Source organism: Penaeus chinensis, chromosome 40, assembly GCF_019202785.1.
Source record: "Penaeus chinensis breed Huanghai No. 1 chromosome 40, ASM1920278v2, whole genome shotgun sequence".
NCBI classification, from domain to species: domain Eukaryota; kingdom Metazoa; phylum Arthropoda; class Malacostraca; order Decapoda; family Penaeidae; genus Penaeus; species Penaeus chinensis.
In genome coordinates this window covers 20,000,046-20,015,485 of record NC_061858.1, presented here as the reverse complement: position 1 = coordinate 20,015,485, position 15,440 = coordinate 20,000,046, and the positions used below count along the sequence as shown (strand labels likewise).

At 34.0% G+C, this 15,440-nt stretch overlaps 1 protein-coding gene across 2 annotated transcripts in view; it reads left to right on the top strand.

Moving 5' to 3' along the window:
- The window catches only part of LOC125047261 (X-ray repair cross-complementing protein 6-like), a 16,349-nt gene extending 1,348 nt beyond the window's left edge, over window positions 1-15,001 (top strand). For both annotated transcript variants that reach the window (XM_047645485.1, XM_047645484.1), the window contains exons 2-13: window positions 1,320-1,526; window positions 1,882-2,059; window positions 3,432-3,525; window positions 4,360-4,537; window positions 6,450-6,643; window positions 7,176-7,257; window positions 8,644-8,721; window positions 9,859-9,994; window positions 10,317-10,508; window positions 12,153-12,353; window positions 13,020-13,216; window positions 14,061-15,001. In XM_047645485.1, the coding sequence (XP_047501441.1) occupies window positions 1,341-1,526; window positions 1,882-2,059; window positions 3,432-3,525; window positions 4,360-4,537; window positions 6,450-6,643; window positions 7,176-7,257; window positions 8,644-8,721; window positions 9,859-9,994; window positions 10,317-10,508; window positions 12,153-12,353; window positions 13,020-13,216; window positions 14,061-14,177 (1,833 nt within the window). In that variant the 5' untranslated portion in view covers window positions 1,320-1,340 and the 3' untranslated portion in view covers window positions 14,178-15,001. The remainder of the gene's footprint in view (window positions 1-1,319; window positions 1,527-1,881; window positions 2,060-3,431; window positions 3,526-4,359; window positions 4,538-6,449; window positions 6,644-7,175; window positions 7,258-8,643; window positions 8,722-9,858; window positions 9,995-10,316; window positions 10,509-12,152; window positions 12,354-13,019; window positions 13,217-14,060) is intronic.
- The last annotated feature ends 439 nt before the right edge of the window (window positions 15,002-15,440 follow it).

The window sequence follows — 15,440 nt, the reverse complement described above, 5'->3', positions numbered from 1 at the left end:
TCCCTTGCAGCCTTAGTGCATTTCATAGCCAGGTGTAAAGAGAACGTCAATTAAAGTTGCTAAGTAATGATTTACTAAGACCTGAGTCTTATGTTGGTATAGGAACTTCAAACGTTGGTAGACACCTGACTACTCATGGAATTCCTCAGGCATTCCATGAGTACTGTATATATTTGTGAATAGAAATTGATATTCAGAATGAAAATAGGATGATTTGATATTCAATTTGCTATATGTTGTCTGTCATATGAAAAGATTGTCATGTCTGGAAAATATTATATAAAAAATGTCTTGATATCTAAACAAAATCTTTTGAAAATATTTCTTTATTGATTAATATTTATATTAGAGTAACAAATTGTATGCAGGTTTGTGATGTCCACTGATGTTTTTAATTTTGTTTTATGTGACTGTCTCCACAATTGATTAGCCACCAAGAAGTCAATTAATAGGCCCTAATGGCTCCACCTGATTTCCCCATTCTTTGAAGTAGAAAGAAAAATTTTTTTTTTTTTTTTATTCTGTTAATATGAACCCCCCCCCCAAAAAAAAAAATCCCTTGCTTGTTGCCATGGGGTGCTTAGAAGACGGAGACTGAGACCCAATGTAGGGATCACCCCTACCTTAGACCTAATAATTTTGAAGGTCTTTTCTTCTCCCACTTTCCTTTTCCTTCTCTTCTTCATCCCCTTCTTCTGTCCTGGTATCTAAATCGTTAATTCATATTTACCCTTTTCATCACAGTACTTCACCATAATGCTGTGTGACCTTTGATGTCTGGTACATTTGTTTGGTTTGACCTTTGACCATTCTGGAAATCCACAAACATCGCTTTACTGAACCAAAAAACATTCTTACCTGCCCCCAAGACCCACCCTGTTGCTGTATTTTGTATATGCCACTATTGACCTTAGATGTTGATACAGCAGGATTTTTAAAATTAATATAATGTAAAATACAATTAAAACAACAATTAAAAATTAAACAAATTAATCTTTCTGAGAATCAAGGAAAGGGGTAAACAGGTCAGATAGGTAGTACTAATACTTGCCTCCTTGGTGACTAAACACTTGTGGAGCCATCTGTCTGTAAACACAGTTTATAGACTGGCATGTAAGAGCCACTGGCTCATAAGAATTGTCGTATTTTTTGAAGACACTCATTTATTTTTTATTTTTTCCATATCAAAAATGTTTTTTTTATGTGCCATACATGTCATACCGGTCAAAAAGAGATCTCAAGTACATAATGTATGATGTTACAGGAGCATTTTATTGATTTATTTATTAAATTATTCTAATCATTTATTTACTCACCAGGTCGAACCACAAGACACAACCATGAGTGAGTGGCGATTCGATCTTGATGACGACCAGGAGGAGGACGGGGATGAGCAGGGAGAGGGAACCTGGACTTTTGGGGGGCGGGCAGCGAGCATCTTCCTGATTGATGCGAGTAAGGAGATGTGCGAAGCCTCTGGCGATGATGGAGAGGATGACGATTCCTCCTTCAAGAAAGCTATCAGGGTAAGATAACATATATGTATGTGTTCAGTGTCTGTATATTTTTTTATTTGTTTTGCTGAATTGTTTTTGTTTGTTGTTGCTCTCTGTTAAATATCTACAAAATGTCTAACAACAGTTTAATTAATGTAAGTAGCTGTAATGTACACAGGACCTTAAGAAAAGTAAAGAAATTTTATTGTTATCATTATTTCTTTAGAAGAAAATTTACGTATTAGTGATCCACGTAAAAGAAAAGAAAAAAAAAAGTATAATAAGGTAAATAAATAAATGGAAAGGGAGTCAGCAATGACTGATTTTGTATTTGTAAGTTTTCACTATCAGAATGGCTAACTGTATTTCTTTGTTCAACATCTAGTGTGCTCATGCAACCATGATGAGAAAGATCATCTCAAGCGACCAAGACCTTAGTGCTGTGGTTCTCTACAACACGAAGGAATCGAAGAACAACATCGACGTCCCAAGTATATACATTTTGCAAGAACTTGAGCGTCCAGGAGCAGAGAAGGTCCTGCAGCTTGAAAAACTCATGGGAAGTAAGTTTACGCAATTGGTCTCTGGTAGTGAGAAGAGTGATTTTAACAAAAAAATCTTTAGTAACAAGTATCTTCCAAAACTTTGTAAAGTGTATGTATCATCAAGAATTAATGACATTATGGGGAGTCTAATCAAAATTGTGCAAATATTAATATATGATAATTTTCATGTAGAATTGATAGAAAAATGGGCATTAAACAAAATTAGATAGAATAATTTTGTATATCTTTAGTTCTTGCTTGTATAGGCAAGTACTCGCCTTGGAATATTATAATATGAGGTCAAAACATAATCACACAATCTATACCTACATACAGGGTAATTTATATGTACGATTTTCTGTTGTTGCTTGCTTTTATAGCCTCTTTACAATGGCACACTATCTCTGTATGTACTAAACATTTATGTTATATAAGTATATGGTTTTATATCTCTGAACAGTGGTTCTCAAATGAGGACAATGATGCCATTCCTGGGGGTATTGAGGCAATTTCTAAAAGCTGTAGTTTTTAGAGTAACACTGTACTAGAAATAAAGAGCTCGTACCACTCCTAACCAAGATTTGACATGAAAGTTCATATATTGATCTCTATACATCTTATTTGCATGACTGAAATACATTTTTTCCTAAGCAGATGTTCCTGTCACCCGCATCCAATTAGTTGAAGGAAAAAACATACAGTATTTCCCATTAGTGATAGAGAAGAAATGTCCATTTTCCATTAAATATAAAAAATAAACAAATAATGCCTTAGTTTCATCTTGTTATAAAAGAAACAATGTTTATTTTAAGTATTTGATGAAGAAATTATCTCCTATTTTTTTTTTTCATCAGTAGAATAAATTGAATTGGGTCTATCACAATCTATCACAACACTGCCAGGAATAATGATATGAAAGAGTTTGAGAACCACTGTCTTATAATAATAATCACTTGCCTTATAACTTGATTATCTAGATCTTTAAGTAGATTGTGAGTGATTACTGATTGATGAAGTTTACGTAACTTGAATTAAGTTAAAAAAGTCAAAGGAGGAAGTATATATTCATTGACTTTGCACTATCTGCCATTCACACTACATTTATGGAAACAATTAAATACATGTCCTCAGTTTATGTTTTCTAAATTTTACTCTTACTTTATAGTAATCCAACTAGCATCTATATAAAGCCTATGTTTCATGCCATTTCAATAACTTTGCCATGAGTGATAGTAAGTTTGAAAAGGAGTATAGACACAGCAGCAATGCACATTTATTGAAACAATAAAATACAAGTCCCTCAGTTTATGTATTCTAAATTTCTACTTTAAGTAATCCAACTAGCATCTATATATAGCCTATGTTTCATGCCATTTTAATAACTTTGCAGTGAGCACTAGTAAGTTTGAAAAGGAGTATGGACACAGCAACAATGCCAACATCCATGAAGCTCTTTGGGTGTGTCAGAGCATCTTCAACAAGTGGTGTGTATCTGTCCTCATTTTTGTTCTTTGAGACTAGGTTTTATGTTCATATATCTGGTATTGATGTGGGTTCTTTTTTTTTTTTCTCTTCTTCTCTGAGACCAGGTTTCAGGTTGGTGTATCAAGTGTTTCTTTATTTTTGGTTAATAACTCATACAGGAAAAAAGTGTCAGGGATACAGTATTGTTTCAATATTGAATTTCCAAGGTCAGTTATTATACGTTTGTTTTTAAAGGCCTTTTTTTATGTTATGGGGATTCATATGTATTATAAAACAAAATTTCATACATTCTTTTACTAGATTTCTTTTGTCATACTCAGATTCATACCTATTTAGTGATGTTACATTTCTTTATAATTAAAGGTTAATCAAAGGCTCGGGAACTAAAACAAAAAAATCCTAACTGGAACAAGTTTTTGTTCTGTATCAGTGTTGTTAGTAGGAACTCGGTATGTAAAAACAATGTCCTGAATTAAGCTTCATGTAGTATGGGGAAAATTCTTGCATTTTTGTTATTTTTATTCAATTTTATCAGACTAATAATTAGTAATTCCTGAGGTGATATATATCTTGACAGTGTTATTATTAGAAATAATCAATCTGTTAGACTGACCTGCTTCTATTTTGTAGACTGATCATGATTCATGATTGATAGATAACTTTGAGTTATGAACAGCATAACTATTTCAAATGAACTGAAATAGGATTATATAAATGTTAAATTATTTCCAATGTCATACTTTCACATTTTTTATTATACATATGAAAGTAGTAAGCATTTACATTCATGTATTTTTACATCTCAAACATGCACTATCTCCATTGCATATCAGCAAGAGCAAACTCTCGGGGCAGAGCATCATGCTGTTCACCTGCCAGGACGACCCCCACAGCGGCAATGACCAAAAGCAGAAACAGGCTCGTCAGAAGGGCAAGGACCTCAACGAAGCTGGCATCTCCTTAGAGCTCTTGCACATGGGAACAAGTTTTGATGTCACCAAGTTCTACAAGGTAAAAGTTGACGAGTTCATTGTGATGGAATGTTGAAATGAGTACGAAAGAGAATTCGTTGTTTTAGAAGGCAACAAGCAGAAGTAGAAGTATTTTGGTGTGATCATCTGCATCAGGTTTACGTAATGGTGATAAGATTCTTATATTATAATGTGTAAAATCAGTTTAAAAAGTAGCTGGCATATGGTTGTTTGTCCATGGCTATTTAAGTGAAGAATTGGCTCAAGACCACACACCTTTAGCAACTTCTAGAGGAGTTTAAGGGATGTTTGTGTGCATCTAAAGGTATTCTCAGACCAATTGCCCAAAGTACATTTATTAAATTGTTTTGTTTGTTTAGTTTTCCATTTATAACATAAATATTGATATGTTGACATATCAGTGCTTAATATGTTTTAAATGAAAGGTTAAACTATCAAAGCATTTAATAAGTGCATTTTTAGGCTGTTGGTCTGCACATACCCTCGAATGAAAGTTGAAAAGTTTAAAGGTTTGGTAAAAATGTATGAATTTAGATAAAGTTGGATTAGAAGGTTTAATTAAAAGTTTTTTTTGGCATTTATTGTACACCAAGAGGATGATCAAATTTCCGTACCCCATGCTGCTGGAAAAAAATGTAATGTTCACTTTAGCTGTCTTTGGTAAAATGGCTCCAAAAGTGCTCAGCCAGGGAGTCAATCGGTAAACCTTGTGACCTCGTTTGACTTTACCTCTCCTTGAAAAATATTTTTTATTAATATTGTCAATACCAATGCTCTTATTTTTATAGACATTATGATTATTATAATGCCATGAACATTACTAAAAGCAGTATAAGGCAAAGGAGAATATTTCTATTAACAGATGAGGTAGGTAGTAGTAGTAATTGACTCCTTTGTGACTAAGTACATACTTGTGGAGCCATTTATATGTAAAGACAATTACCCCTCTGCTGATGGGCATGCCATGCCATGCCCACTGTGAGTTTACTTGTTTAATTGTTTTTCCTCATGGATGGCTACAACTTGTACTGTCACCAATGAGTCAATTACGAGTACTGCCTGTCTCGCCTGTTTACCCTTTGCTTTAATTTACAAACATATTATACGTTATCTTATTTTGCTATTACTAATGTTTATAACAAAATAGTAATTATAATGTTTATAATAAAAATAACACCATTGATATTCATGGCACTAGTAAAAAATAAATTTTCCTGCCAATTCAAGGCAATGGGTTAAAAACTAAACTCACAGTTGGCATGGTTGTCTGTAAATGCCAATCCCCAGTAGCAGCAGGTTAAAATTGCAGGTCTTAGTTTTGAGTACACATTGAAAAGATTCCCGAATAAGTTAGTATGAATTGATATGTTTAACAGTACATATTTAGTTATATATACATGATTATGAATATATTAACCCAGCTCTACACCCGAAATATCTTTGGAAGTTATATGAAAATATGCTCCCATAATAATAAACATGTTTACAATCTCTAAAGAAATATCATTGCTAGTTATTTTCCTTTTTTCATTTGGGAAATTTGTGTTAATTAGTACAATTTCAAGAGGATTGCATTTGTGGCCTGCACTTGCTAGAGGACCTCATGACTTATTAAGAGTGTGTTGCTAAAATTCATAAGCATGGATTTGCTAGTTGCATTATTGCAGATATATGAATTTGGCAATGTGATGGAGATTGTCTTTCATGGTTGTCATAGTATTATTTGCTAAGTAAATATGTTCAAGGCATTCCTTTATATGAGCTTTCCTAGTAAATACGTCTGGAACTCGACCCTGAATGTACAATAGATGACAACAAAAATAATGAAGCACAAATAGGAAGTGAACATGATAGAAAATGAATTATTCTTTTTCTCATTTTTCTCTAATCCTGTATAGTAGTAATGCTTACTTCTTAAAAATTTCCAACAGGACCTGATCATCCCAGACGACAGTGAGGATGAAGAGTCACAAGGAAAAGAAACCCTCGCAGATCCTGCCAGTCGGTTTGAGGAGCTGATGGACAGAGTGAAGCGGCTGGAGCACAAGCAGCGAACCACCGGGAGAGTTACCTTCACCTTGGCCCCTGGGGTTGAAATGTCTCTTGGAGTGTACACCACTGTCAGGTCAGAGGCTTGTTTGATGTAGACATTTTGAAAGGAAAAAGAGCTCATTATGTATTGTGTTTGTGATTTATAAATGAATGAACCATATTCATGTTGACTAGTGTAGAAATTGTATGAATATCTTCATAATTTAAGAGAGTATTTGACGGGTTTTGATTATGTCTTCATTAGAAATACATGTATTTCTGATGAAGATGTAATCAAAACCAGTCAAATACATTCTTGTGTTATGAAGATATTCATTCTCATTCATTATTTTCCATATTATAAATGGAATTAGGAAATGAGAAAGAAGGTGGTGATGAAATCAGTCTGGTTCATAGATTGCATATTTTTAAGGTGTGTATACTTTATAGAATGTAGTGGTTTGAGTTTAGGAGATAAGTTATAAAAGATATATAATGTGCATTAGGAGGTTATAACCTAAGTTTTCATTCAAAGACTGAGTAAGGAAGTGAGAATATATTTCATTTTGACAGAAGTTAGGGGACATTGTCATTGTCTTCAACTTACTAACTTTTTCATCCTACAGGAAAATGAACAAACCTTATAAAGTGAAGTTGTGGAAAAACACAAATGAGGAAGTAAGATATATGAAGAAAGAATACTTAGAGGTGAGTTAGAAAATCACATATAATTGAGATAAACAAATTCACTGATAAGGTGTGAATCAAAACAAATAACTTCCCAAAGCAAGATATGGAAGCAACTCATTTTCACTTTATGTGTTTAACAGAATTGCAGATTACAAAATTTGTGTATGTTTGTTTGAAGCTGAGGAGTCACCTACTGTCTGTGAATTGTTGCTGATTTTCAACTTAATTTTTGTCGGCTTAAATAATATGAAACTGTTGTACATGGTGTTAATTTTCTCCTGCTCCTCAAAGTAATTTGAATAGCATTTCCACTATTTGTCTTTATCATATGCAAGCACTTTTAAGAACCAAGAGCTATCTTCATCTATATGAACCACCATGGCATTGGAAATTTTGTGGTGATGGATACATGCTGGATGTTTATTTATTCTAGCATTAAAGACATGACTTGCATCACCACAATAAGCTTTGTCACACCCAGCTGCTTAGTGTGCTATATATGCATAGGCTATCTTTGAAATGTGTCAGTTACATGTCCTCCTTTTTAAAGTTGTGTGGATTTATATGAAGAGCTGCACTAGGCTTTGCTGCTTGTGAGGCCCTTCCTGATCCCTCACCCTCGTGACTAGAAGATGAAATAATGTTTTAAACAAAATTCTTTAAGACCTTAACATATGTAAAATCTGAAGTTAACAATTCCTCCAATAAGTTTTATAAAAGGTGTTTGTTAAGCATGCATGCTTAAAAAAACAATAAGAAACACATAGTTAACAGTAGAAAACTTTTACAATAACTAAACTTTGTAGATGTTTTGAGGCATAATGAGGAATTTTTAGAAAAATGAAATTATAAGCTTACAGCTAAAAAGATGACTAAGGCTACATAAAAATGATTATGTGACACTTTTTGAATGTATATCAAGTTGCCCCTCAATATTTGGTCTTGAAATAAATATTGAGAAATAAATAATTTCTCAATACCAGATATACAAAATGTTTAAATGTTTATTTCTAGCTTTCATCATAGCTTTATGTTTAAAGTTGTCATTTCATTGCATAGAGAAGGTGTGTCCCATAATTGATAATGATTCTTTGGAGTCTTGGAAAGTCCTTACAGAGCAGTAAGTGACCTTTTAGTTCTGAAGTGACTACAAGATTGCTTAGAGTGTCTTATAAAGATTTATTGGAGTTATCATGTAACAGTATAGAGATGATTTAGGTTGTTGTATGGATTCCTATTGGCTAAGACTTCTGGATTTTTTTTATAATATATTTTACTAGCATGAGTAATGAAGGTTTGCCTGTTCTGAATGGCACAGTGATTATTGTGATGCAGTGAATTATTATGTAGATTGAAAACTATGTCTACAAGTTAAAGATGATATTTTCTTTATAATATTTCCAGGAGACTGGTGAGCTGTTGATGCCATCAGACTATGTGAAATACCAAGTGTATGGAGGGAAGAAAATCAAATTTTCTTTGGTAAGTTGCTTAGATTCTATGTATTTGTTGGTACTTTTTTCTGTGCAAGGAAATAAAAAGGTTGATCAGCCAGACAAATAAATGGATAGTTATAGATAAAGAGATAGATAAATAGATACAGACAAACTGATAGATGTATAGACACAGACAAACTGATAGATGAATAGACACAGACAAACTGATAGATGAACAGACACAGACAGACAAACAATTGGATAGACACAGACTGTATAGTCAAGTGACCTCATCCTCCATTTCAGATTGTACTCGACATTATTTGATGCTTAGAGGGCATATTGGCTGTGATGTTAATTTATTTATTATGTTTACATATGGATGATTCATTGTATAATGTTTATATATATAGAACCTCAATATCCCTGAACCTCTAAAATCTGTGCTTAGGGTAGATAACAATTCTGATTCCTGTGGTTTCTTTACCAATTGCTATTAACTGTAATAATGGTTAGGTGATGTGCCAAGGGAAAAGAGTTTTATGAGGAGGTAATGAAAGATTAGAATGATAGGCATTATTAAATAGGAATGATCATGTAAGGGAGAAAGAGAAAATGTGTGGAAAGGTTTCATGGAGGAAAGATACTTTGAAGAAGGACAATAGGATGGCATTCTTGAGGTTTGGTGTTGATTTGCTGTTGATTTTTATAGACAAGTTAAACTTGGAGAATGGATATTCATTCCACAGAGGAAGTGGTGCCATCTATTGTCGTCTTCCCAGGGAGAGATTGAAATGGTGATTTTGTTAGTAGATTTTGTGTTACAACTAAAGGTGAAGATGAGAAACAAAGGCATGAAATTGGTGCTTGGGAAAGAGTTTATAGTGCAATGTAAGTTACTGTTGAATAGGTGCGGAGAGTGAAAAAAGAATTGCAAATGCAGGACGTGCTGGCATAAAAGGGAAATCAGGAATTTGAGGAATGAGGAAAGTAAAAATATAAGAGAAGCATATTTCTCTATGGAAATAAATTACATAAGGTCATTTAGGTCTATCAATGCCTTGTAATTATTAAATGGATATATGCAATTATTCAAAACAAGGAAATTACTTGTTTTTTCTTGTACTTGTATTAATTTGTCCATTAGAATTATGTCTTTGTGAATATATGTTCATGATTTCAGGATGAATTGCGTAGTATGAACCAGGTGTATGAACAAGGAATTGAACTGCTCGGATTCAAGTCTATTGAGAGTATTAAACCCTATTATCACATCAAGCCAGCTAATTTTTTGTATCCTGATGAGAAATCTGTTCAAGGTAGGCTAAGGCTTTTATTTTATTTGATTAAGTTATTGTATGTATTAATTAATTTGTATATTCATATACTTGTTTATGTATCCATCTATTGTTCACATTGAACATTGTCTTGGCTTTGTTTGGAAAAGGATTTCAAGCAAAGGGAGTTTAAAATGTTTCAGTTGTTTCTTAGATTTATTAAGCTTTTGTCTGTATAATTATTATCATAGCAGTTGTTTTCAGAATATTGTTTTCTTGTTATTTTATCAATATATTTTTTTATATGTGTTATGTATCATTATCATTCCTATGTTATTGAATGTTCCTTACCTATCATGTACAGGAAGTAATAAGGTGTTTGCTGCCTTGCTGGACCGCTGTCTGGCTCGTAATGTGGCCCCCATAGTGCGCATGGTAGCTCGCAGGGGATCGTCGGTGTCCTGGGCAGCCCTCATCCCCCAGAAGGAGGAGCTGGATGAGAAAAACTGCCAGATCACTCCTCCTGGCTTTTATGCCTGCCACCTCCCCTTTGCTGGTGTGTTGTTTTTTCTCTCTCTCTCCAGTGGTATTGTTTATGGGGTGGGGAAGAAAGATTAGATAATTATTGTAAAATCAAGTGGGAAATTATGCTATTTAACCTAATTGGCCTGGATGGCAAGAATACATGCCATGCCCACTGTAATACAAGGTTCATCTGTTGTCTTTACACATAGATGGCTTTTCAAGTGCTTAGTCAACGAGGTATTATCTTTAATGGTATTAATATTTTGATAACAATAAAATAATCATAATATCAGTAGGAGTAATAACAGTATCAGTTTTAATAGAAAGAAAAACACATTTTCCCGGGAATTCAAGGAATGCGGAAATCAGGCACGGTCCCTAGGCCTACTGATAGATTCCTTTTTGGGTAATCACATATGGAGCCATCTGTATGTAACAAAGGTCACAAAAAAACACAATTGGATAGACACAGACTGTATAGTCAAGTGACCTCATCCTCCATTTCAGATTGTACTCGACATTATTTGATGCTTAGAGGGCATATTGGCTGTGATGTTAGTTTATTTATTATGTTTACACAGGGACAGAACATAAATCTCTTGGTCATTGGGTTAAGCAAAAAGTATTGAGAGTCTAGAAAATAGTTAAAAGTGTAGGTGAAGTCTTCATGTGTTTTAACTGTTGTAATATGCATATGTCAGTCTTTTTTCTTCTTTTCTTCTTCTTTCTTCTCCTCTTCTTTTTTCTTTTCTTCTTTATTCTTCTCTACTTTATTCTTCTCTTCTTTTTTCTTCTCTTCTTCTTTTTCTTCTCTCTTCTTTTTTCTTCTCTTCTTCTTTTTCTTCTCTCTTCTTTTTTCTTCTCTTCTTCTTTATTCTTCTCTTCGTTATTCTTCTCTTCTTTTTTCTTTTCTTTTTTCTTCTATTCTTTTTTCTTCTCTTCTTTTTTTTTTCTTCTTCTTTTTTCTCTTCTCCTCTTTGTCATCTTCTTCTTCTTCTTCTTCTTCTTCTTCTTCTTCTTCTTCTTCTTCAGTATTATTGTATCGAAAATGGTTAGACATTTGTATTATCATTAAAGTTTAGATATGATGCTAATGTATGTTGACTTAGTTGAAGGTATACATGAAAATACTTATGAAAAAGAAAATACATTTGATATGTTGCAACATAACATGAGAATATGCCTTTAAGTTATAGGAATATGTTCAAAGAAATACACTTATACACCTATTTATAGAAAGTAATAAATGAGATATTGTACCCTCTCATATTGATGTATATTACAGTTTTGGACACACTTGTCTCCTACTCATAATGAAGTTGTAAAGGGAAATATGAAGGGAATGTGAGGAATTATATGAGAGTGAGGCAAGGTGTCATCCATAACATGTATTTCTGTGACTTTTAAGAGACGTTGGACATATTCTTGCACAGTAGCTAGTCCTTTTATATAGCATATAATGTGATAATTTTACAGTTTTAAGCAATATATGAATAGGTTGTTTTTATAATCATTTCTTGTTTTTTGTGCCATTGTATTTTGTTTACAACTATTTCAAGGGGTAAATTTACAGGCATTTGGATAGATACTTTTATATACTTTTTCCTTTTTATCAAGTTCTTTGCTAATGTTACGTATTTACTCCCCCCCCCTACCCCCCTCCATCATTCAACAGATGATTTCCGCAACATCGAAATTGAAGATGTCACACGGGCTACAGTAGACCAGGTTGATGCGGCCAAGGATATGGTGAAGAAGCTGCATTTCAAGTACTCTCCGGAGAACTTTGATAATCCCGATATCCAGACGCACTGGCGCAACATTGAAGCTCTGGCACTGAACAGATCTGACCTGGAAGAGTTGGTGGATTATACTGGTTAGTTGAAGGGGATGAATGTGGGGTAGTTAAGATAGCTAGATATCTCTGTTTTTGTTATGTTTATGTATCCCTCTTCTATTTACACACCCTCCTCCTCCCTCCCTCCTTCCCTCACTCCCCTCCCCTCCCCTCCCCTCCCCTCCCCTCCCTCCTTCCCTCCTTCCCTCCCTCCCTCCCTCCCTCCCTCCCTCCTTCCCTCCCTCCCTCCCTCCCTCCCTCCCTCCTTCCTTCCCTCCCTCCCTCCCTCCCTCCTTCCCTCCCTCCCTCCCTCCCTCCCTCCCTCCCTCCCTCCCTCCCTCCCTCCCTCCCTCCTCCCCCCCCTCCCACTCCTCCTCCTCCTCCTCCTCCTCCTCCTCCTCCTCCTCCTCCTCCTCCTCCTCCTCCTCCTCCTCCTCCTCCTCCTCCTCCAGTCACATCACCATTAGTTGCATTAGGTATGATATGTGAATAAATAACAATTGTTTTTTAAACAATTTATATAGAAAATGCAAAATATGTGAGAATTCCTCTCTTGGTCTTACACCAATGTCAAACTAAGCTTTATCTTTACATTGAAATGTATATTCTATATTCTTACACTACAGGGATAATGCCATAGAAATACCTAAGGGTGATTTTGACCATATCAGGCTCCACGTTTATCATTTTGTTTGAACCTTCTAGTGCCGGATTATGAGCGAATGCGGAAGAAAGCCGGCAGCCAGATTGAGGGCTTCCGGGAGATGGTCTACCCTCCATCGTATGATCCGAACGCAGCCCCCAAGAAACGTCCAGCAGCAGGTGGTGCATCGACGGCACCCAAGAGAGCGAAGCCAGATCCAGCGAGTGTGGATGTTGAGCAGATGGCTAAGGCAGGAAAGGTGAGGCTAATTCAGTAATTATTTCCTTTCTACCTTTCTTGCATATGTTCCTTTCTTACGTATATTTATTAGGTTAGGTGATACATGGCTGGATGCTCTGTACACTTTTCCTCTTTTGGCGAAATTTTTATTAGGGTTTGGGTTTCTTTAGTTTGGGTTTTTGTTTTGGACAATTTAATTTAAATTTGATTACTTTCAAAATGGTTTGATAGTAACTATCAGGTCATTATAATCTTGTATCATAGAGTTGATAAACCTGGTATGATAAAAAAATCTAATTATTGAATATTTTTCTGCTTAACTTTTCTGCTTATGTATGATACAGTTGAATCACATATCTGAAGCATGTTGTTGATGATATAGTGTAATATAATTTTTTACAAGAAAATTGTTTATTGTTATTTGCAGTAAAAAGTATTTAAACAAAATCTTTCTTTATTTTTATCTTTCTTTAGGTTTAGTAAATATCCATGTAAATTTCAAGTTGATTTGAATATCAGGTGTTTATTGTGGTTAATTTACCTTTACAAAATTATAGAAACTATTTGATTTATAGCTACAAACTTGTACTACCATGCCCTTAACCAGATTATACCATTTAGCTAACTTTACTTAAATAGTAAACTCATTACCTACCACCAAGTCAGTTTATATGGATAAGCTCAAATTATACTGCTGTAGCAAAGTTAACCTAGCCGATCTATACCAATTTAGTCAACTTATGCAAATATAGCCAGGTACACTAACTTGAACCTAAACCAATATTAATAGTTAATGTATCCTAGCTTTCTACTAGTGTGCGTAGTTAATTAACTTCCACAAACCTACTTGCCCTCACCCTCAGGCTGACAAGCTGACTGTTGACGTCTTGAAGAGCTGGCTGCAGGATCGAGGCATCAAGGTGACAGGCAAGAAAAAGGCCCAGCTTGTGCAGGATGTGATGGACGAGGTTACCGGGTAAATGAACACTGAACAAGGCGTTGATCATTCCCAGTGGTGGTGAAGATGCAGTAGGTTGGCTTGGCGTAGCTCAGTACAAAGTGTGGTCGATATGCCTCGCACGCTCATTTTTGTGTTTTTATGTTTCCAGTGCTGGTTTGTTATGGTTACTTTTCATTGATATAGATTTTGAGTTTTTATTTATTTTGTTTTTTATTAAATTTATTTTTATTTTTTATATATATATTTTTTTATCATAATCTTTTTTTCCAGTTCATTTCTGAAATATATGGTGTAAAAACTTGTTTAAGAGTGTAATTATTGATCTATAGAAGTGAATGATTAGATATTGTCACTGAGCATTGCACATTAATTAGGTGTAACTGAGAGGTATTGAATACTTATTTAAGAATAAATGAAATTAAAAAAATGGAAAATAATGATAGTAATTTCCTGGGAGTATTATCATCAATAACAAGACTTATTTTGATTTTACTCTTTATTTGCCCATTAAATTAGTATTAACACAAGTTCTATTTGTCTGAAAGCACAAATGTGCTCAAATGTGATTATTTTCTTAGTTGTTAAGGTTAATAAAAATTCTAGAAATATTTGTGATATATGTGTGTGATCTTGTGTGAAAGATTCGGTGTTTATACTACAAAATTTTCACACAAATAAATCAAATACTTTTTTCATGAACACATGAGTAATATGATGTGATAGATGCCATGTAACACTGTTTATGTTAAGATGGCCAGCTGAAGAATACATTATGTTTTGTTCATTGTGCTTCAAAATATATATTGTACATTTTCTATTGCATTGTAATACATTCAGCTAAGATCCGTTATTTTATTTTCCCTAAACAATCTGCTGAGTATAAACTTAAAGTATACTCAGTATGAAGGGTGTTCCACAGGAGTAGTTAAAGAGTTAATCATCGTCAAATGTTTTGATATATATATATTTTTTTTTTCTTCTTAAATTTAACATGGGTAGACTAATATGATTGTTTTTTCTCTCTGTCAGTTTTTTTTTTTTTCCTCTCTTAAGGATAATACAGTAATTATGGAATCAACAAGTTTTATGTTATCCATACATTCAGCCTGTAAATAGTTAATGATAGTAAACGTCATTGGAAACTGAACATTTTATTAGCAGACATGAAGTACCAGTTTGACTAGTATAGTCTTACTTTAACATCTTCATATAATTTTTGATATGCCAGATAATCACTTTTATATATATATACACTATTAGGGACTATGAAAACATATAAGAC